Source organism: Rhyacophila brunnea, unplaced genomic scaffold, assembly GCF_057557595.1.
Source record: "Rhyacophila brunnea isolate RB1 unplaced genomic scaffold, BYU_Rbru_1.0 scaffold_21, whole genome shotgun sequence".
NCBI lineage: Eukaryota > Metazoa > Arthropoda > Insecta > Trichoptera > Rhyacophilidae > Rhyacophila > Rhyacophila brunnea.
This window is the reverse complement of record NW_028232871.1, coordinates 9,954,941-9,980,284: the sequence shown is the minus strand read 5'-3', so window position 1 is coordinate 9,980,284 and position 25,344 is coordinate 9,954,941. Positions and strand designations below refer to the sequence as shown.

Below are 25,344 nucleotides of genomic sequence, written 5' to 3'. Positions count from 1 at the left end.
ACAATAAATGGTGTTAACCTACGGCAAATCTAGCAGCTGCATAATTGCCAAAATATCAATCGAGATTATTGCAGTGGGATTTAGGTGCTGCGGATTAGTGTTGATTTATCATTCGTAATGCCGAACCCTTTTAGGAAGCGATTTTCATTTTTGAATATATTATTAAAATGCGTAAATATCTGTCTTCAATCCCAACATACAGTTTCCAGTAAGTATATAATGGTTTGCAACTAGACATTTTATTTAGTGTACATTTGAATTTTTTGTTAGATACAGCGTAACATTAATTTTTTTCTGTCGTGAAAACGTGTTAGCAATAATTGTATCGACAATTTGCCAGAATAAAGGGGTCATCCATCTTCCACATACTTATTGTAGAAATACAATTTTTCTCAAGGTAAGCCTACAATCCACTAGTTAGTTTTGTACTATGACAACGATTAAATATAAGTAAAATTAATTATATATTTTTTCAACGGATCCCTTATCATGGAGTTTTCACTGACAAATAAAGGCAATCAAGTTCTACTGTACCAAGGATATGAATATACCAAGTATAGGGAAAACGGAAGTGGAGTGATCACCTGGAGATGCAGAATCTACTTTTCCGCCAAATGCAACGCATTATTGAGGACACGCGCTGGTAATCACATCGGAGAGGTCCCACAACACTGCCATGATTCTAATCCTCACAAAGGACAAGCAAATATTTTAAAGGCTAAGATGACGCAAGACATGCGGACAGTTGGTGCAACTCCGAGGAATGTTATGGGAAATATTTTATTAGAAGCGAATAGAGATGTTTTGGAACACTTACCAAAGCAATCCTCACTCTCGCGAAGTCTCTTGAGACATAAAGAAGCAACTCGTATTCCCAATCCAGCTACAATTAATTTGACTATCCCAGAGATGTATGCTGATCTCATTTTGCACGATACGGGAGCTGATGACCGAGAAAGAATATTGGCAATTGGGAATGGTGATCTGCTCTCAGAATTAAACAAAGATGTCATCTATGGAGACGGAACGTTTGATAAAGCACCCAGCATGTTTTATCAGCTGTATACATGGCATGCAAAGATTGGAAATTCATATCCTCCATGTATTTATTTTCTTTTGCAAAAAAAGAATATGGATACATACAACAGAATGTTTACCATATTAAAACAATTGGTGCCCAATATAACACCCCAAAAGATTTTGCTGGACTTTGAAAAAGGAAGGCTCCTGGAACTTCTCAAACATCTAGTAACCGGAAGTACTACCCGACGAGAATATGATTAAAAATATTTGATTTTCACCATATCCTGCATCCTGTACCTGTGGCGCCAAATTGGCGCCGATTGTCTCCAATGGGAAACAAAATTAAAATTTTATGAAGATAATAAAAATCTTATTTGTGTATCTCTACATTTCCATTGTGGCATGATGGTAAAATTCTGCATCGAGGAGCTTCCTTTTAGTAAATTTTATTGCTTTGAAAAAAATACTATTTACATTTATTATATGACATAGGATCTGGATATTTGTTCTATTAAATCAATTACTATTTTTTACCGTACAGTGAGGGTGTGGTTATGTGATGTAACGATTTTTTAGATATAACAAATTGTTATTTTTCAGACATGACACGATCACCCATAGGCGGCAGGTGTTACAAGACACCTCTAGAAACAGAAAAAGACTAAAGTTATGGAAACGGTAACATCAACCGAAAGATGTGGTATGTTATGTTCTTACTACACTTTTCATCCATGTTTATTAGTATTACTATACATCCATTTAGGGTTTTATTTCATAATTTTAAGTGTAAATATATTTAATTATCCTATTTATGTTTTTGTATTGTTTTTATTGTATAATGTTCTAATAAAACTATCCATTCCAATGAACAAGTTGTTTTCTTTATCTTCCCTAAGTTTATAGAGTAGGTAATATTCATCTGCAGTGTGACCTGATATCCACATATGTGCATATAGTATATTTTACTTATTATAAAATAAAAAAACTTAAAAAGATTTATTTTGTCAGTAGACTAATACTACTTCTCTTCCATAAAATCAAAGAAATATTTTTTTCGATGGCTGGTTCTCCGTCGGGTCCCAAAAGGATAATAAATAAATATTGCCAAAATTATTGATACTCACTGAAACACCAGAAGAATAAAAAGAATCCCATAAATGGTGCGTCATTCAACACACGAGGAAAAAAGAAACTACAGTAGAACTCCGCCAATCCGAATTCCAAATTTTCTAATTTCGACAAATTTTATTAAAAAAAAAACAGAATTGTCCAGACCGACTACATGCAGACCCGGTCCAAATCTGAGAACCGAGGACAGTCTCAGTGGTGCCCAAAAGAACAAACTATAGCTAAGATGCCGGAAATTGGCGGGACAGCCGGACCAAGCACCTGATTGAGCCCGTATTTCAGAACGCACAGACATTTGCATCGGACACAGCCCGAGGACAGATATCAGCGCCGCAGGAGCAGCACATGGGATGATGGACGTCGAACAACTTCCATTCCGCCAATGGCCTCATAAGCCAGAATTGGAGGCTACATACGATGGTAGTGCAAAACAGCTGGTGGCCGAGTTCCACGACCATGCAAGAATTCCAAAGTGCTACGAAATATAAATAATATCGTTTATACAGTAGTAAATCGTGTTAGGTTAACATGTAATTAAAACCAGCAAGAACCAGGTATCCATGTTTTCTTGCAGAGAAAAAAAACTCGTCAATATCTTGAAGTAATTAGAAATTAGCTTAATCGGGTTCCCACTGGTCCCCTTCTTGGTATTCATGTTAGGTGGCTTGTTTTATATAATTGTATTTTATTTTATATAATCGTATCTTATTTTATATTATATAATTGCAATAGTATCGAAATTTCGTAATTTCTGGAAAGGGGGGGGGGGGGGGTATGCAGCTGTCAGTATATTAGCGATCAAATATCTATTTTTAATGTATCAAATTAATCGACCGCAATAATATATTCCCAACGAATCATATTCCAGTAAACAACTTTTATCTGTATCAGCAGATTGAATGGCGATATGAAATACGCTATCGCAATGGAAAAGTAGTCGAATATCCATTCCCATAGTCTCATATTATATTGTGACTGTAATAATAAATAAAGTTCACAGGTACTCGAATTTAACCGCTGACTCGTTCAAGATAATTATGTACTAGAATATAATGTTTATGTATTACTTTCGACCGTATAAATTACGAAGAATGATTTATCAAAATGTCACTTGAAGATACGTTTCCAAGTCTGTTACCATCGCAGTAAGAATCAGGCATTGAGAATGAACCATCCAATGACTGATAGAGACGAAGGAAGAGCCTATCCATGGCGAGGTGGAAGAGGAGGTTTCCGAGGCAGTAGAGGCGGTAGCCGACAAGTTCGGTCTAGCGAGCCTATTGCTGAGACCCCCCCCCCATAGAGGAGGCAGCGCAGCGGCTGCTGGCGGTCAACACCAAACAACGCCAGAAACCGCGCAAATCAGGGCCGCAAGTTACTCATCTCAAGGGAGATGAGAAGACGGCAGCCCTAAAAGGGGTGGGTGGAACCCAACCCCCAACAGCTGAGAGAAACGATCCCATGCTGTCACGTTCAACCGTGGTCGAGGGGTTGACTGCCATGCGAGAAAAGGCGCGCGAACGCCAATTCTGTGTGGATATGTCCCAATACTTGACGACGATTGAGGCGGACTATCGTGCGATCACTACATTTGACAGAGTGTTCGGAAAACACATCTCATTGTCAATGTACCAATACTATGCAGTCACCTTACTGCGGCGACGTTTATTGCAGACACAGCAGGCAGAGGTAGAGTACCTGCAAGCTTTTGACGACATTGCAAGAGTATTGCCATCAACGTTAGCAGTCCCTGAAACAATTGGGGTCTACTTGGACGGACTTGGCGAGATAAAAGATAATAACGAGAGAACGTTTTATCTACGACCTCACAATGCGTTATTACCAACGTTGACAGACGGAGCAACATCTGATTGTACCGAGGTGCGGATCTCGGATCCGTACCTATCATAAGTTTAGTATTGTAACATAACTGCTGTAACATACTATTGTACCAACCGCTACGCCTAATAAAACTCGCTCCTGCATACATCTTCGACTTCTTCATCATTATCCTCAACACCCAAAAGCCCAAAACGTCGAGGCAAAAAGGAAGAAGTACACGCGGTTGAAATCTAAGAATCTATTATGATAAAAAACAACCATGACAGTTTCAAACAGTATTTTATTTGTATGCAGGTATTTTAAAATTACGTATGTTCAATTAAGAGTGTCACATTCACAAATTTCGTGAGTTAGGCAGAAAAATCAAGGAATAAAACCAAGAACCATCACCCTGCACTCCCGTAAGGTCAATGTATCCCGTAAACGGCAAGAACCACAGCAGCAGCTAGATGATCAGCCTTCGACCTCGTCCACGGTCATCAATGAGCCATTGCATACAACCTCCAGCCCGAAGAAGGTAAGCCATTTTCTTAATGTACGTTATATTTATAGACTACAACCATGTTAATTCAATCTTCGCTAATTCGAAATTCGGTGTACAGTAGAACCGCGATATAACGGACAACATATCCATTCAAATATGGAAAATATTAAAAATATCATCTTAAAGTTAACATGTTTAAATTCACATGTCACTTATTGTAAGCAATGTTCCGCGCATGATAATCACGTCATACCTACCTCTCGCAGTCGAATTCGACTCAAAATGCGGTCCTGCTGTGTTTGCAACACTGGCCGCTAATCCACACGACTGAACTAAATTATTATTAATATTAAAATATGGACCGTTTCAGATTCGGCTATTTCATATATTATAGATATGCAGGTATACACAGGTATGATAAATAACGTAAAGGAGGTAAACCAAGGACAACGAGTGGTAACAGATTTAGTACGGAAATATTCCGATTCAAATCGGGGAGTTACCACTGTCAATTTTTTCACGTCGATTCCGTTCACGGAAAATTTATTGGAAAATAACGTCACTTTGACAGGAACCTTGAGGAAAAATAAAAGGGAAATTCAAGTAGTACTTTTGGATTTACCAGCGGGTTAACTTTAGTTTCGTATGTTCCGAAGAAAAATAAAGCAGTATGTTTATTATCCAGTCAATTCCACAACGCTTCAGTTAGTGCGTCAAATGAAAAAAAACCTGAAATAATACTCCGTTTCAATAGGACAAAAGGGGCGGTTGACACAGGTGACAAAATGACACACCAGAAGATGGCCATTCAGGCTTTCTATGGAAATGACAGATATTGCGGCTTTAAATCCTTATAATTTGTAGGTTGTAAAATAACCTAATTGAAAGCAAAACGACAGTAGTAAACGTAAACGAACAAATTGTTATTTTTCAGACATGACACGATCACCCATAGGCGGCAGGTGTTACAAGACACCTCTAGAAACAGAAAAAGACTAAAGTTATGGAAACGGTAACATCAACCGAAAGATGTGGTATGTTATGTTCTTACTACACTTTTCATCCATGTTTGATTATAATCCAATTTACCTTACACTTTTTTACCATTTTATTGAAAATTTGAGCCAATGGTTCCGTCATTAGCATTGAATGCCGAAATAAAATACAGTATAACCCCTATTTTACGTTTTTTAAGGGACTGAAAAAAAAAAACCTAATTGGAGGGAAAATGTAAAAGGGGGGTATTGAAAAAAAGAACATTTAAATTTTATGTTTCTAAAAAAATAACGTTTTATTAAAAAACAACATTCAGTTAAAGTTTTTATTGAAAAATCGTTCGAATGTCACGACCCAATCATTGTCAAGCGCGCGTAACTCGCATATTTTGAATATTTCGGACGTAAATCGTGGGAAAGAAAAACGTAAATGCGGGTATTAAATGTACTGAAATACATCGGGACTGAAAAAAAATACACGCAATTGCCGGGAAAACGTGAATTCCGGGCACGTAAAAACGAGGTTATACTGTATAACTAACTATCTTCTCAAGAAGTGCTTCCCAACCAGTGTTTCACAAAAATTTTCGAATGTCCCCATCTATGACGATGATGTATAACTTATTCTGAGATCGTAATCATACTTATGGGCTCATTTGTGAAATACACATCGCGACACACTGATGTGAACCTCAATTATTACTATTGCCTTAGAATAAGAATATAGACATACATTCATAACTATGAAAAATAACTTGAAGAAATCCAATGCCAAAGATCCGACTTTAAAAAAAAAAAATATTTTAAATTTAATTTCTTTTGACCACTTACGAACCTAATAAGAATATATGGGTCTCTACAGAGTGGAGGTTTTTGTTAACAGGTTCTTGTTTTTAAGAGAAATGAATGTTAGCCACATTATTTTTACGTTCCAAAGGAACTCGGGTAGCAAAAACCTACGTGTCTGGCATCGTTACCCGCCAGATTTTTGAACACAGACTGCTGTATTCTACTGATCGAAGAAAATATTGAATAAACCTAAACAATTACGGGTTGTATGAACCTCGTACTGGAGCAAAAATATATATTGTCTTTTTAATTGACAACCCCTCCACCGACTGAGCTACCATTCAACGAGGTATTCGTACACGTATCGTTGAGGGGGTGTTGTTAATTTGGCGCCCAACGTGGGGCTCAGAAAAAGGTTCTTTTTCACGAATCCACGCCCTGACTACTCAAGAAAAAGAAGACAGAGGACTACTCTGCATCCAAAATGGATCCATGTACCAGACCGGGACAGATTCCACGCGTGACGATGCTGAATACTACTGGAGGCGGTCGGCTGGTAATCTTCCAATACCAGGCGCCCGCACCGTGCATGTGCCAGGGGCATGGTCACGGACGCCCCGGACCAGGAGATCCCGGCTGACGAAGAACTGTGCTGCGTCAGTGAATGTGTTGGAACGATCTTCTGTCGTCCATAAATTAATAGTGTGCAACTCTCTTCAAGAATCACAAAAGTTTTGTTTATTAATCATTAGCCCTAGTGGCTGTATTATAAATGCATCCACCGTAAAGCAAGGTTGATCCGCTCGTAATGCACCGGCGAACAGAAAAAGCGAGGAGATAAATAAAGTGTTACGCAAAACAATACGTTATACATATCGCATAACGGCCAGTGGCGTAGAAAAATTTATAGCGCGCGACAGCGATCTCCAAGTTAAAAAAAATATTCAAAAAATGAGGAGAATATTCAGAAAGCTGTCGAAGACATTACCAAGAACCATATGAGCTTCAGAGTTGCTCAAGAAAAATACGGTATAAGTCGGTCTGTATTGTCTAGATGAGTATTGAGAGTAGATGTGAAAGCACAAGGCGGCCAAACTGTTTTGAGTCCAGAAACTGAGCAGTTTATCATCGAAAATTTAAATATTTGCTCAGAATGGGGAGACAGTAATGATTTACGACTCATCGTCAAGGCTTATCTTGATAAAAAAAGGTATAAATGTAAAAAGGTTTAGCCAAAATCTCTCGGGAAACGAGTTTGTCATAAGTTTTTTAAAACGACACCGACATTTCATGGAAACTCATAACAACCAGCTGTTGAAGTGTTATAGATGTGGTAGTAATTTCACAACCATCCTTGACTTTAGACAACACTTATTAGTCGCACATGGAATTATCTAGAACACGAAGAAATGGGGGATCGGAAACCGTCACAGTTCCTACATCATTTAAGGACGCTTGCCGGTACCGCCATCTCAGACGAAGTCCTAAGAACCTTGTGGGTGGGTAGGTTGCCACACCATGCAGGTAGTGCTCGCCACCCAAAAAGACACATCTGGACAAAGTTGCGGGCCTTAATGATGCCATGATTGAAGCCACAGCCAGACCGTCAATCTCGGAGGCAACTATGGAAACATTGATTGAGACCAGGATGCGGAAACTCACATTGTCATTGCAGGAGCAAATGACAAGCATCCGAGACGAAATTGTCGACATCCACAGCCGCGATTCACGCCCACGGATAAAGAACCACGGCCGGCGATTCAACAGCCCCTCACGAAGCCTGATAAACATATTCGTGAACATCTATCTCCCACAGTAAAAAAACATAATATGGTGTGATTCTTGTGGCGGCCAAAACCGTAATATTAAATTAACGCTGATGTTGAAGACCGGTATTCCGGATGCCGCCAAAGAGTGCAGCACTTCGTACCCTTGTGGCACAGCCTCAAGGGTTCCGTCGCTGTGGCCGGCCCTCCCTCACCCTGCAGCGATGCTACAAAAGCGACCTACGTGCTGCAGGTCTGACATGGCGGGAGGCGCAGGAGTCGGCGATGGACCGAGGGAAGTGGCGCCAACTTGTGCTTGCCCTATGCCCCAATGTTGGGACGTGATAGGGTGAAAGAAGAAGAAGAATGTTGAAGACCATCATGCATCAAGTGACAGAGTTACAGAAAATTACATTAAAATTTCTATATTCCGGCCATGGTTTTTTGCCAGATAACAAAGACTTGAGTGACATCGAAAGCTCATCAAAACAGCAGCAGAGGATGTATACTCCGCATGATTACATTAGGGCAGGGTTCGGCAGAAGCGGCTCTTCAGACATAAACTCCAATTTCACCTCATCTCAAGCAGCCTTATAACTTATGAGTTTATGAGATAGAGCCGCCGAAAGAACTTCGACTTGTACATCCTCTCAAAATAAATGTCAATGAACTTAACTTGACACCGTTCGACACAGATGCTGGTTCATTCCAGATGCAGTTAATAGATTTAAAAAGTAAGGAACTGTGGAGTAACAAATTCACAGATCTGACCAGCGGCTTGGAAGAACTCGAAAGAGAGAAATCCAATTTGATTTCTTAGCACAAATGAACAGCTATAAAACTACTGCCTAAAATGGAAACAATAGTATTTGATACATGGAATAGTTTGCCTGAAACATATGACGTGTTATAAAAACTAGCTTTTGGTATTTTCACAATCGTTGGCTCTACATACATATGCGAACAAACATTCTCATCTATGAACCAAATAAAAAATAAACTTAGAAGCAGAATAAATTTACAATCATGTACCTATTCGCTATTTGCCAGATATAGAGTAAAGTTATCAAACATTTTTAAAATAAAACATCTTGAACTTTTTTCAAGTTAGTGAAGTGACATTTCTTACAGTTTTAAGATTTATAATATTTCACATGAGAGTTATTGAAAACAGACTCCTTTAATTATTTATCATTTTAAAAACTATGTTTAACCGGAATCTGATAGATGCGGAATTCCGTCCGCCATCATATTTTTTGTTCCCGTTAAAGTTTGTTAATTAAAACTTTTTAAGTTAAGTACCTAGTTATTTAATTATTGTATCATTCTTATAGGAGCTCAAACGGTCGAGCTCTGATAACCCTAAAACTGAAGAGAGGAAGCAGGAACCTAAAAAGTCGGATCTTTGCTATTTTATATTTAAAAATAATATTTCTATTAATATCAAGTAGAAAATATATTTATGCAGCCTCATGACGGGCCGCGACCAGGCTCGGGTAGACCAGTTCCACCCACTTGTGAGACAGGACTGGGTGGTAAAAGACCCAGAGTTGCTATACAAGGGTTATCTGGATTATTAATATCCAATGGAGTTAAGAAGTATCGTGTAATGATCAAAGATCTAGACGAACATGTCAGATTAACTTTCAGCCAGGAAGATATAAAAAATTCCAAGTTGATTATCAACGGAGATCCTCAATTCAAGTATATTCACATAAATGGAATAGATTATATCCTAAGTGATCAGGCTGTATATGTTAAAGAGTTATTTAATGTAAATCATCTGAAGCGTTTCATCGACCGACAAATACCCAAGGAACAAGCAGGTTTTGTTAAGGGCAAGGGAACTCGAGAACAAATTCTGAACATCATGCAACTAATTGAAAAATGCAGAGTTTAATACCCTTATGATATTATGCTTCATTGACTATCAGAAGGCATTCGACTGCGTAAGATGGAACTGTATGTGGAAGGTACTTCTGGAAATGGGAGTTCCATCCCACATTACCTGTCTTATCAAAAACTTAAATAACAATAGCCATTAGCCCAACAGGCCTGGAATGCAGGTTTTGGAGCCAGGCAGCCGGTTGGTTCATTTAATGCTAATAGTACACCCCAAGTTCCGATACATCGTAATGCTACTCCTAAAGAAACAAGCTCGCCCCGCGATTCCTAGAAAACCGGGTTGTTGAGAAAATCTCTCCTACTGTATACCTATTAGTAATATGCAGGGAAACTTCTTGGTCGTTTTCATATTAAAGACATTTTAAAACAATAGCTTTCTTATGAGTGTTCTCATTCTGTAGGCTAAGCCTTATGCACTTCTGCTTACCACTATGGTGCTTTCTTTGAATTTACTTAATTACCGTCAATTGGGGTGAATAGAGACTGTGGGGTGAAAAGAGACAAAAACATGGTATGAATTTCAACACAACTTTATTAAGTATCCTACGTATTTATCATGATTATGGGAATATTTTTTTGACTACTGGTAATTTCGTATTTCGGATGGTAACACCAAAGCAACTCTATGATCTGTCATAATTGAAACAATTGCATCAGAATTCGATGTCCGTGAATCATTACTTTTCGACTGCTCAAAAACTTTGATATTATTCCAGAAAACGTAAGTATAACTATGTTACCATAATAATTTACACTTACTGCATGTGTTATTTATACTATAAACATACTTTTGTTTAGTATTTCATTGAATTTCGGCATTATTGGGTACTTTTTAAAGAACATGAAATTTTCACATATTTTGGGGTGAATAGAGACGAGAGGGGGGTTAATAGAGACGCCATACGGGGTGAATAGAGACGCCATAAGGGGTGAATAGAGACAACCTGCGGGTGAATAGACAGTGATGATACAGAAAACTGAAATTTAAATGGTTTGAAAAGTGATTATGTTTGGTATAATGTTTCTTTTTTTTCTTTATTTAGAAAGACCACTATACAATATAAACATGCCACGTGTTTATAAACCGGACCCCCGAAGCACCAAAAGGTACCTCAAACACGACCCAGAGGTTTTAAAGAATGCTGTACAAGATATATTGGAGAATAATCTCAGCTATCGAGAGGCTGAGGTAAAATATGGGATACATCGTTCCGTACTCAATAGACACACGATGAAAAATATGAAAAATCAAGGAGGGCAAACAGTTTTATCTAAGGAAATTGAAGAATACATTATAAGCCAATTAAATGTTTGTTCTGAATGGGGATACCCATTAGATCTTTATGATCTGCGTATTTTAGTAAAAGGATACTTAGATCGGGCAGGTATTACGGAGAAAATATTTAAAGACATATTGCCTGGTAAGGAGTTTTCATACAGTTTTTTGAAAAGAAATAAAGGTAAAATTTCTCAAAGAATTTGCCAAAATATAAAACATGTACGGGCTGAGATCACGCCTGAAGATATCAATAGCTATTTCGATAACTTAGAAATAGCTATAAAAGATGTACCATTATGTAACATTATCAACTACGACGAGACGAATTTGACCGACGATCCTTCGAGAAGAAAGATAATTTTGAAGAGGGGAGTTAAATATCCTGAAAGAGTCATGAACTCCACGAAATCATCAACCTCCATAATGTTCGCTGGTTCTGCTGATGGAAATTTGCTACCTCCTTATATTGTGTACAAATCGACACACTTGTACGATACATGGACGTCAAATGGCCCAAGGGGGGCGAAATATAATCGCAGTCGAAGTGGATGGTTCGACAGCATAACTTTTGAAGACTGGGTTAAAACAATAGCCTATGAATACTTCAAAGGTAAAACTGGCAAAAAAATTATGATAGGGGATAATTTATCATCTCACTTTTCAATTGATTTAATCAAATGGTGCAAAGATTACGACATTTTCTTTGTTTTTCTGCCAACAAATTCCACGCATATCACGCAACCGCTCGATGTATCCTTTTTCAGACCATTGAAAATAGCGTGGAAAAGACTGTTGGAAGAGTGGAAAAAAACGGACGGAAGAAAAGAAGCCAGCATCCCTAAAGGACTATTTCCTCGTTTGCTAAAAAAACTGTATGAAACAATTTCAATAAATGCAAAACAAAATATAATATCTGGATTTTATAAAACGGGTATTTCCCCAATTGATCGTAGAGAGGTTTTATTCCGGCTACCAGGCTATGAAAAACCCCAAAATGAGCACATGAAAGCTTTGGATCAATCTGTAATACACATTCTTAAGGAAATGCGTTATCCTGATAACGCTAATCAAACTACAAAAAAGAAGAAGAAATTAGCTGTCGAAGCGGGTAAGTGTACAGAAAATATCGAAATAGATGATGAAAATATCAATAGTTTAGACAGACCAAATCTTTCCTTACAATTGAAAAAAAATGTAAAAACAAAGGGTAAAGGCCCTGGAAAGAGGTCTAAATTAACCCTAAATGAGATGAATGACAACATGAACCCCAATAAGGTTGTTATGATTTTTGATGCGGCCGGAAAATGTATAAACGACAGTAGTCCAACTGCTGATCTTAAAGACTTGGTAGAACCAGCCATGAATAGAGAGCAGCCATCTACTTCTCTTTCAAATTCTAAAGTATTGTTATACCAAAATGAATGCTGCGTTTGCAAAATAAAAAAATACAGAGGCATTGATTGGGTGAAGTGCATGGTATGCAAAGGTTGGGTTTGCTCTTTTTGTAACGAAGGAGTAACGTACTTTGATTTTATTTGTTCAAATTGTTTAGGCCATGAATAATTAGCTATTTTAAAATAAATCTTCCTATAATACTTATGTTAATAGCTAGCTTTATAATAATGCTTTTAATCATTGATAAATATGTTTTTAAATACCTACTGCACATGTAAAATTAATATTTTCATTTAATACCTTAACTCCGTAGATGTATTAATATTTTTAATTAACAGTTAGGTACCTACTCATCTACCTAATAAAATCACTATATTAATTGTATGTAACTAGATATATAATATTTTGATAATTGATTGATAATTATCTTTCAAAAAGACAACTACTGGACTAATTGTAAAATAAATATTTTGATTTTATAAATTCCATAAATGTATGTAAAATAAATGTAAGGAAACGAAATGATTATTTTTTTATATTGATAAATATGTTTTATAAAATTGCACTTGTAAAATTATAATTCGATTTAATAAACACCATAAATGTATGCATGTTTATAATTGACCTAAATCTACCTACCTCCCTATACATTTTGTCTCTATTCACCTTCCAAGTCTCTATTCACCCCCTTCTCGTCTCTATTCACCCCAATTCAGGTTAAATAGAGACATCAATCAAAATTGATTGTTCTTTAATAACCTTCAAGGATATTTGTACAATATGTCCATAAACTTGTAGAGGGACTATAGAAACAAGTTTTAAGCTATTCATGTTGGTATAATTTGGAACATGTATGCAGATACATAGTCGTCAAGGGGAAAAAGTGTCTCTATCCACCCCAATTGACGGTACTTAATTTACTGAAAAAATGAATAGCTAAGATTAAAATTGAATACCTTGAAAGAAGAACCACTTAAATCACCTTAAGTGGTTTTTCGGTTCTCGTTGTATTTAGCAAGGTTTATAACCTGGCTATTAGCTCTCAAAAAATTATTTCTGTATTTTGTCAATAGAGCTCGTTATATTGATTCAAGTTGGGACACCTCACAAGTTGTTCTTCCATCTAAGATTTTGCGGCCATTTAGGTGGTATCATAACCTCACTTTTATCTGTCAGATACTTTTGTTGTAATTATTCTTTTAACATATATTTTCGTTTTTTAACCATAAACAGTCATCATATAACATCAAGAAGTAGTAGAAGATAGCAAGACGAGTAATTATGATTGTTTATTCACATAATGATCATTCAGAATGACAATCGTACACAAAATGAAACAATCTCGGATGCATCTGATAGTGACAATGTCGTGTCAAAAAATCTTGGAGTGAAACGTAAAAAGTGTAAAGGAAATTGGAAGAAGGAAGTAGCTAAGTAAAGAAGGAAGTAGCTAAGTAAAAAAGGAATTCTGGTGTAACATTACAGCAAGTAGTGGGAAAAAAGGTAATGGAAAATCTTTTGTTTGTGTCCAAAAGTGATGTCCAAAACAGTGCTCGGATAAAATTGGATGTGTATTTCAAAAAGAGTTTTTTGATAATCTTTGGAGCATTGGTAATAAAAATGTCCAAGATACTGCTCTTTTGACACTTATTTATTTAAAATTTGCGAAATTTTTCGAAATTTTCGGAATTTAGGATTCGGACCGTATACCGATAAAAAGAAAAAAAAATTTCGAAATAATTTTTTTAAACCTTTTTATAATTTTTTTTCAACACCGGTTATGATTACCGTGACGCCGTATACCCCAGAACACTTGTGACCTGATCTATAAGCATGTCCACTTTGCGCGGCGAAGATCGGATGATCTTTAACTAATATATAGTTCAAAGTCGTTAAATCACACCACTTGATGACCGGCCCAAATAGCGATTGTAGCCGAACGGTTTGAGATAGAGTCCGGACAAAAGCCAATCGAAGGCTGGAATTTTTTTATGAATTTACGATCAGGTGTCCGCTACTTCCAACTTTGAGAAACCGAAGAATTTAAATATTCAGAAAGCTGTCGAAGACATTACCAAGAACCATATGAGCTTCAGAGTTGCTCAAGAAAAATACGGTATAAGTCGGTCTGTATTGTCTAGATGAGTATTGAGAGTAGATGTGAAAGCACAAGGCGGCCAAACTGTTTTGAGTCCAGAAACTGAGCAGTTTATCATCGAAAATTTAAATATTTGCTCAGAATGGGGAGACAGTAATGATTTACGACTCATCGTCAAGGCTTATCTTGATAAAAAAAGGTATAAATGTAAAAAGGTTTAGCCAAAATCTCTCGGGAAACGAGTTTGTCATAAGTTTTTTAAAACGACACCGACATTTCATGGAAACTCATAACAACCAGCTGTTGAAGTGTTATAGATGTGGTAGTAATTTCACAACCATCCTTGACTTTAGACAACACTTATTAGTCGCACATGGAATTATCTAGAACACGAAGAAATGGGGGATCGGAAACCGTCACAGTTCCTACATCATTTAAGGACGCTTGCCGGTACCGCCATCTCAGACGAAGTCCTAAGAACCTTGTGGGTGGGTAGGTTGCCACACCATGCAGGTAGTGCTCGCCACCCAAAAAGACACATCTGGACAAAGTTGCGGGCCTTAATGATGCCATGATTGAAGCCACAGCCAGACCGTCAATCTCGGAGGCAACTATGGAAACATTGATTGAGACCAGGATGCGGAAACTCACATTGTCATTGCAGGAGCAAATGACAAGCATCCGAGACGAAATTGTCGACATCCACAGCCGCGATTCACGCCCACGGATAAAGAACCACGGCCGGCGATTCAACAGCCCCTCACGAAGCCTGATAAACATATTCGTGAACATCTATCTCCCACAGTAAAAAAACATAATATGGTGTGATTCTTGTGGCGGCCAAAACCGTAATATTAAATTAACGCTGATGTTGAAGACCGGTATTCCGGATGCCGCCAAAGAGTGCAGCACTTCGTACCCTTGTGGCACAGCCTCAAGGGTTCCGTCGCTGTGGCAGGCCCTCCCTCACCCTGCAGCGATGCTACAAAAGCGACCTACGTGCTGCAGGTCTGACATGGCGGGAGGCGCAGGAGTCGGCGATGGACCGAGGGAAGTGGCGCCAACTTGTGCTTGCCCTATGCCCCAATGTTGGGACGTGATAGGGTGAAAGAAGAAGAAGAATGTTGAAGACCATCATGCATCAAGTGACAGAGTTACAGAAAATTACATTAAAATTTCTATATTCCGGCCATGGTTTTTTGCCAGATAACAAAGACTTGAGTGACATCGAAAGCTCATCAAAACAGCAGCAGAGGATGTATACTCCGCATGATTACATTAGGGCAGGGTTCGGCAGAAGCGGCTCTTCAGACATAAACTCCAATTTCACCTCATCTCAAGCAGCCTTATAACTTATGAGTTTATGAGATAGAGCCGCCGAAAGAACTTCGACTTGTACATCCTCTCAAAATAAATGTCAATGAACTTAACTTGACACCGTTCGACACAGATGCTGGTTCATTCCAGATGCAGTTAATAGATTTAAAAAGTAAGGAACTGTGGAGTAACAAATTCACAGATCTGACCAGCGGCTTGGAAGAACTCGAAAGAGAGAAATCCAATTTGATTTCTTAGCACAAATGAACAGCTATAAAACTACTGCCTAAAATGGAAACAATAGTATTTGATACATGGAATAGTTTGCCTGAAACATATGACGTGTTATAAAAACTAGCTTTTGGTATTTTCACAATCGTTGGCTCTACATACATATGCGAACAAACATTCTCATCTATGAACCAAATAAAAAATAAACTTAGAAGCAGAATAAATTTACAATCATGTACCTATTCGCTATTTGCCAGATATAGAGTAAAGTTATCAAACATTTTTAAAATAAAACATCTTGAACTTTTTTCAAGTTAGTGAAGTGACATTTCTTACAGTTTTAAGATTTATAATATTTCACATGAGAGTTATTGAAAACAGACTCCTTTAATTATTTATCATTTTAAAAACTATGTTTAACCGGAATCTGATAGATGCGGAATTCCGTCCGCCATCATATTTTTTGTTCCCGTTAAAGTTTGTTAATTAAAACTTTTTAAGTTAAGTACCTAGTTATTTAATTATTGTATCATTCTTATAGGAGCTCAAACGGTCGAGCTCTGATAACCCTAAAACTGAAGAGAGGAAGCAGGAACCTAAAAAGTCGGATCTTTGCTATTTTATATTTAAAAATAATATTTCTATTAATATCAAGTAGAAAATATATTTATGCAGCCTCATGACGGGCCGCGACCAGGCTCGGGTAGACCAGTTCCACCCACTTGTGAGACAGGACTGGGTGGTAAAAGACCCAGAGTTGCTATACAAGGGTTATCTGGATTATTAATATCCAATGGAGTTAAGAAGTATCGTGTAATGATCAAAGATCTAGACGAACATGTCAGATTAACTTTCAGCCAGGAAGATATAAAAAATTCCAAGTTGATTATCAACGGAGATCCTCAATTCAAGTATATTCACATAAATGGAATAGATTATATCCTAAGTGATCAGGCTGTATATGTTAAAGAGTTATTTAATGTAAATCATCTGAAGCGTTTCATCGACCGACAAATACCCAAGGAACAAGCAGGTTTTGTTAAGGGCAAGGGAACTCGAGAACAAATTCTGAACATCATGCAACTAATTGAAAAATGCAGAGTTTAATACCCTTATGATATTATGCTTCATTGACTATCAGAAGGCATTCGACTGCGTAAGATGGAACTGTATGTGGAAGGTACTTCTGGAAATGGGAGTTCCATCCCACATTACCTGTCTTATCAAAAACTTAAATAACAATAGCCATTAGCCCAACAGGCCTGGAATGCAGGTTTTGGAGCCAGGCAGCCGGTTGGTTCATTTAATGCTAATAGTACACCCCAAGTTCCGATACATCGTAATGCTACTCCTAAAGAAACAAGCTCGCCCCGCGATTCCTAGAAAACCGGGTTGTTGAGAAAATCTCTCCTACTGTATACCTATTAGTAATATGCAGGGAAACTTCTTGGTCGTTTTCATATTAAAGACATTTTAAAACAATAGCTTTCTTATGAGTGTTCTCATTCTGTAGGCTAAGCCTTATGCACTTCTGCTTACCACTATGGTGCTTTCTTTGAATTTACTTAATTACCGTCAATTGGGGTGAATAGAGACTGTGGGGTGAAAAGAGACAAAAACATGGTATGAATTTCAACACAACTTTATTAAGTATCCTACGTATTTATCATGATTATGGGAATATTTTTTTGACTACTGGTAATTTCGTATTTCGGATGGTAACACCAAAGCAACTCTATGATCTGTCATAATTGAAACAATTGCATCAGAATTCGATGTCCGTGAATCATTACTTTTCGACTGCTCAAAAACTTTGATATTATTCCAGAAAACGTAAGTATAACTATGTTACCATAATAATTTACACTTACTGCATGTGTTATTTATACTATAAACATACTTTTGTTTAGTATTTCATTGAATTTCGGCATTATTGGGTACTTTTTAAAGAACATGAAATTTTCACATATTTTGGGGTGAATAGAGACGAGAGGGGGGTTAATAGAGACGCCATACGGGGTGAATAGAGACGCCATAAGGGGTGAATAGAGACAACCTGCGGGTGAATAGACAGTGATGATACAGAAAACTGAAATTTAAATGGTTTGAAAAGTGATTATGTTTGGTATAATGTTTCTTTTTTTTCTTTATTTAGAAAGACCACTATACAATATAAACATGCCACGTGTTTATAAACCGGACCCCCGAAGCACCAAAAGGTACCTCAAACACGACCCAGAGGTTTTAAAGAATGCTGTACAAGATATATTGGAGAATAATCTCAGCTATCGAGAGGCTGAGGTAAAATATGGGATACATCGTTCCGTACTCAATAGACACACGATGAAAAATATGAAAAATCAAGGAGGGCAAACAGTTTTATCTAAGGAAATTGAAGAATACATTATAAGCCAATTAAATGTTTGTTCTGAATGGGGATACCCATTAGATCTTTATGATCTGCGTATTTTAGTAAAAGGATACTTAGATCGGGCAGGTATTACGGAGAAAATATTTAAAGACATATTGCCTGGTAAGGAGTTTTCATACAGTTTTTTGAAAAGAAATAAAGGTAAAATTTCTCAAAGAATTTGCCAAAATATAAAACATGTACGGGCTGAGATCACGCCTGAAGATATCAATAGCTATTTCGATAACTTAGAAATAGCTATAAAAGATGTACCATTATGTAACATTATCAACTACGACGAGACGAATTTGACCGACGATCCTTCGAGAAGAAAGATAATTTTGAAGAGGGGAGTTAAATATCCTGAAAGAGTCATGAACTCCACGAAATCATCAACCTCCATAATGTTCGCTGGTTCTGCTGATGGAAATTTGCTACCTCCTTATATTGTGTACAAATCGACACACTTGTACGATACATGGACGTCAAATGGCCCAAGGGGGGCGAAATATAATCGCAGTCGAAGTGGATGGTTCGACAGCATAACTTTTGAAGACTGGGTTAAAACAATAGCCTATGAATACTTCAAAGGTAAAACTGGCAAAAAAATTATGATAGGGGATAATTTATCATCTCACTTTTCAATTGATTTAATCAAATGGTGCAAAGATTACGACATTTTCTTTGTTTTTCTGCCAACAAATTCCACGCATATCACGCAACCGCTCGATGTATCCTTTTTCAGACCATTGAAAATAGCGTGGAAAAGACTGTTGGAAGAGTGGAAAAAAACGGACGGAAGAAAAGAAGCCAGCATCCCTAAAGGACTATTTCCTCGTTTGCTAAAAAAACTGTATGAAACAATTTCAATAAATGCAAAACAAAATATAATATCTGGATTTTATAAAACGGGTATTTCCCCAATTGATCGTAGAGAGGTTTTATTCCGGCTACCAGGCTATGAAAAACCCCAAAATGAGCACATGAAAGCTTTGGATCAATCTGTAATACACATTCTTAAGGAAATGCGTTATCCTGATAACGCTAATCAAACTACAAAAAAGAAGAAGAAATTAGCTGTCGAAGCGGGTAAGTGTACAGAAAATATCGAAATAGATGATGAAAATATCAATAGTTTAGACAGACCAAATCTTTCCTTACAATTGAAAAAAAATGTAAAAACAAAGGGTAAAGGCCCTGGAAAGAGGTCTAAATTAACCCTAAATGAGATGAATGACAACATGAACCCCAATAAGGTTGTTATGATTTTTGATGCGGCCGGAAAATGTATAAACGACAGTAGTCCAACTGCTGATCTTAAAGACTTGGTAGAACCAGCCATGAATAGAGAGCAGCCATCTACTTCTCTTTCAAATTCTAAAGTATTGTTATACCAAAATGAATGCTGCGTTTGCAAAATAAAAAAATACAGAGGCATTGATTGGGTGAAGTGCATGGTATGCAAAGGTTGGGTTTGCTCTTTTTGTAACGAAGGAGTAACGTACTTTGATTTTATTTGTTCAAATTGTTTAGGCCATGAATAATTAGCTATTTTAAAATAAATCTTCCTATAATACTTATGTTAATAGCTAGCTTTATAATAATGCTTTTAATCATTGATAAATATGTTTTTAAATACCTACTGCACATGTAAAATTAATATTTTCATTTAATACCTTAACTCCGTAGATGTATTAATATTTTTAATTAACAGTTAGGTACCTACTCATCTACCTAATAAAATCACTATATTAATTGTATGTAACTAGATATATAATATTTTGATAATTGATTGATAATTATCTTTCAAAAAGACAACTACTGGACTAATTGTAAAATAAATATTTTGATTTTATAAATTCCATAAATGTATGTAAAATAAATGTAAGGAAACGAAATGATTATTTTTTTATATTGATAAATATGTTTTATAAAATTGCACTTGTAAAATTATAATTCGATTTAATAAACACCATAAATGTATGCATGTTTATAATTGACCTAAATCTACCTACCTCCCTATACATTTTGTCTCTATTCACCTTCCAAGTCTCTATTCACCCCCTTCTCGTCTCTATTCACCCCAATTCAGGTTAAATAGAGACATCAATCAAAATTGATTGTTCTTTAATAACCTTCAAGGATATTTGTACAATATGTCCATAAACTTGTAGAGGGACTATAGAAACAAGTTTTAAGCTATTCATGTTGGTATAATTTGGAACATGTATGCAGATACATAGTCGTCAAGGGGAAAAAGTGTCTCTATCCACCCCAATTGACGGTACTTAATTTACTGAAAAAATGAATAGCTAAGATTAAAATTGAATACCTTGAAAGAAGAACCACTTAAATCACCTTAAGTGGTTTTTCGGTTCTCGTTGTATTTAGCAAGGTTTATAACCTGGCTATTAGCTCTCAAAAAATTATTTCTGTATTTTGTCAATAGAGCTCGTTATATTGATTCAAGTTGGGACACCTCACAAGTTGTTCTTCCATCTAAGATTTTGCGGCCATTTAGGTGGTATCATAACCTCACTTTTATCTGTCAGATACTTTTGTTGTAATTATTCTTTTAACATATATTTTCGTTTTTTAACCATAAACAGTCATCATATAACATCAAGAAGTAGTAGAAGATAGCAAGACGAGTAATTATGATTGTTTATTCACATAATGATCATTCAGAATGACAATCGTACACAAAATGAAACAATCTCGGATGCATCTGATAGTGACAATGTCGTGTCAAAAAATCTTGGAGTGAAACGTAAAAAGTGTAAAGGAAATTGGAAGAAGGAAGTAGCTAAGTAAAGAAGGAAGTAGCTAAGTAAAAAAGGAATTCTGGTGTAACATTACAGCAAGTAGTGGGAAAAAAGGTAATGGAAAATCTTTTGTTTGTGTCCAAAAGTGATGTCCAAAACAGTGCTCGGATAAAATTGGATGTGTATTTCAAAAAGAGTTTTTTGATAATCTTTGGAGCATTGGTAATAAAAATGTCCAAGATACTGCTCTTTTGACACTTATTTATTTAAAATTTGCGAAATTTTTCGAAATTTTCGGAATTTAGGATTCGGACCGTATACCGATAAAAAGAAAAAAAAATTTCGAAATAATTTTTTTAAACCTTTTTATAATTTTTTTTCAACACCGGTTATGATTACCGTGACGCCGTATACCCCAGAACACTTGTGACCTGATCTATAAGCATGTCCACTTTGCGCGGCGAAGATCGGATGATCTTTAACTAATATATAGTTCAAAGTCGTTAAATCACACCACTTGATGACCGGCCCAAATAGCGATTGTAGCCGAACGGTTTGAGATAGAGTCCGGACAAAAGCCAATCGAAGGCTGGAATTTTTTTATGAATTTACGATCAGGTGTCCGCTACTTCCAACTTTGAGAAACCGAAGAATTTAAATATTCAGAAAGCTGTCGAAGACATTACCAAGAACCATATGAGCTTCAGAGTTGCTCAAGAAAAATACGGTATAAGTCGGTCTGTATTGTCTAGATGAGTATTGAGAGTAGATGTGAAAGCACAAGGCGGCCAAACTGTTTTGAGTCCAGAAACTGAGCAGTTTATCATCGAAAATTTAAATATTTGCTCAGAATGGGGAGACAGTAATGATTTACGACTCATCGTCAAGGCTTATCTTGATAAAAAAAGGTATAAATGTAAAAAGGTTTAGCCAAAATCTCTCGGGAAACGAGTTTGTCATAAGTTTTTTAAAACGACACCGACATTTCATGGAAACTCATAACAACCAGCTGTTGAAGTGTTATAGATGTGGTAGTAATTTCACAACCATCCTTGACTTTAGACAACACTTATTAGTCGCACATGGAATTATCTAGAACACGAAGAAATGGGGGATCGGAAACCGTCACAGTTCCTACATCATTTAAGGACGCTTGCCGGTACCGCCATCTCAGACGAAGTCCTAAGAACCTTGTGGGTGGGTAGGTTGCCACACCATGCAGGTAGTGCTCGCCACCCAAAAAGACACATCTGGACAAAGTTGCGGGCCTTAATGATGCCATGATTGAAGCCACAGCCAGACCGTCAATCTCGGAGGCAACTATGGAAACATTGATTGAGACCAGGATGCGGAAACTCACATTGTCATTGCAGGAGCAAATGACAAGCATCCGAGACGAAATTGTCGACATCCACAGCCGCGATTCACGCCCACGGATAAAGAACCACGGCCGGCGATTCAACAGCCCCTCACGAAGCCTGATAAACATATTCGTGAACATCTATCTCCCACAGTAAAAAAACATAATATGGTGTGATTCTTGTGGCGGCCAAAACCGTAATATTAAATTAACGCTGATGTTGAAGACCGGTATTCCGGATGCCGCCAAAGAGTGCAGCACTTCGTACCCTTGTGGCACAGCCTCAAGGGTTCCGTCGCTGTGGCAGGCCCTCCCTCACCCTGCAGCGATGCTACAAAAGCGACCTACGTGCTGCAGGTCTGACATGGCGGGAGGCGCAGGAGTCGGCGATGGACCGAGGGAAGTGGCGCCAACTTGTGCTTGCCCTATGCCCCAATGTTGGGACGTGATAGGGTGAAAGAAGAAGAAGAATGTTGAAGACCATCATGCATCAAGTGACAGAGTTACAGAAAATTACATTAAAATTTCTATATTCCGGCCATGGTTTTTTGCCAGATAACAAAGACTTGAGTGACATCGAAAGCTCATCAAAACAGCAGCAGAGGATGTATACTCCGCATGATTACATTAGGGCAGGGTTCGGCAGAAGCGGCTCTTCAGACATAAACTCCAATTTCACCTCATCTCAAGCAGCCTTATAACTTATGAGTTTATGAGATAGAGCCGCCGAAAGAACTTCGACTTGTACATCCTCTCAAAATAAATGTCAATGAACTTAACTTGACACCGTTCGACACAGATGCTGGTTCATTCCAGATGCAGTTAATAGATTTAAAAAGTAAGGAACTGTGGAGTAACAAATTCACAGATCTGACCAGCGGCTTGGAAGAACTCGAAAGAGAGAAATCCAATTTGATTTCTTAGCACAAATGAACAGCTATAAAACTACTGCCTAAAATGGAAACAATAGTATTTGATACATGGAATAGTTTGCCTGAAACATATGACGTGTTATAAAAACTAGCTTTTGGTATTTTCACAATCGTTGGCTCTACATACATATGCGAACAAACATTCTCATCTATGAACCAAATAAAAAATAAACTTAGAAGCAGAATAAATTTACAATCATGTACCTATTCGCTATTTGCCAGATATAGAGTAAAGTTATCAAACATTTTTAAAATAAAACATCTTGAACTTTTTTCAAGTTAGTGAAGTGACATTTCTTACAGTTTTAAGATTTATAATATTTCACATGAGAGTTATTGAAAACAGACTCCTTTAATTATTTATCATTTTAAAAACTATGTTTAACCGGAATCTGATAGATGCGGAATTCCGTCCGCCATCATATTTTTTGTTCCCGTTAAAGTTTGTTAATTAAAACTTTTTAAGTTAAGTACCTAGTTATTTAATTATTGTATCATTCTTATAGGAGCTCAAACGGTCGAGCTCTGATAACCCTAAAACTGAAGAGAGGAAGCAGGAACCTAAAAAGTCGGATCTTTGCTATTTTATATTTAAAAATAATATTTCTATTAATATCAAGTAGAAAATATATTTATGCAGCCTCATGACGGGCCGCGACCAGGCTCGGGTAGACCAGTTCCACCCACTTGTGAGACAGGACTGGGTGGTAAAAGACCCAGAGTTGCTATACAAGGGTTATCTGGATTATTAATATCCAATGGAGTTAAGAAGTATCGTGTAATGATCAAAGATCTAGACGAACATGTCAGATTAACTTTCAGCCAGGAAGATATAAAAAATTCCAAGTTGATTATCAACGGAGATCCTCAATTCAAGTATATTCACATAAATGGAATAGATTATATCCTAAGTGATCAGGCTGTATATGTTAAAGAGTTATTTAATGTAAATCATCTGAAGCGTTTCATCGACCGACAAATACCCAAGGAACAAGCAGGTTTTGTTAAGGGCAAGGGAACTCGAGAACAAATTCTGAACATCATGCAACTAATTGAAAAATGCAGAGTTTAATACCCTTATGATATTATGCTTCATTGACTATCAGAAGGCATTCGACTGCGTAAGATGGAACTGTATGTGGAAGGTACTTCTGGAAATGGGAGTTCCATCCCACATTACCTGTCTTATCAAAAACTTAAATAACAATAGCCATTAGCCCAACAGGCCTGGAATGCAGGTTTTGGAGCCAGGCAGCCGGTTGGTTCATTTAATGCTAATAGTACACCCCAAGTTCCGATACATCGTAATGCTACTCCTAAAGAAACAAGCTCGCCCCGCGATTCCTAGAAAACCGGGATGTTGAGAAAATCTCTCCTACTGTATACCTATTAGTAATATGCAGGGAAACTTCTTGGTCGTTTTCATATTAAAGACATTTTAAAACAATAGCTTTCTTATGAGTGTTCTCATTCTGTAGGCTAAGCCTTATGCACTTCTGCTTACCACTATGGTGCTTTCTTTTAATTTACTTAATTACCGTCAATTGGGGTGAATAGAGACTGTGGGGTGAAAAGAGACAAAAACATGGTATGAATTTCAACACAACTTTATTAAGTATCCTACG

General features: G+C 37.0%; 1 protein-coding gene across 1 annotated transcript in view; it reads left to right on the top strand.

Moving 5' to 3' along the window:
- LOC147070693 (uncharacterized) overlaps nt 1-25,249 on the top strand; it is a 37,135-nt gene extending 11,886 nt beyond the window's left edge. Inside the window, exon 6 of the mRNA XM_085949230.1 lies at nt 452-25,249. Within this exon, the coding sequence (XP_085805356.1) occupies nt 452-1,284 (833 nt within the window). The 3' untranslated portion in view covers nt 1,285-25,249. The remainder of the gene's footprint in view (nt 1-451) is intronic.
- Nucleotides 25,250-25,344: the final 95 nt, after the last annotated feature.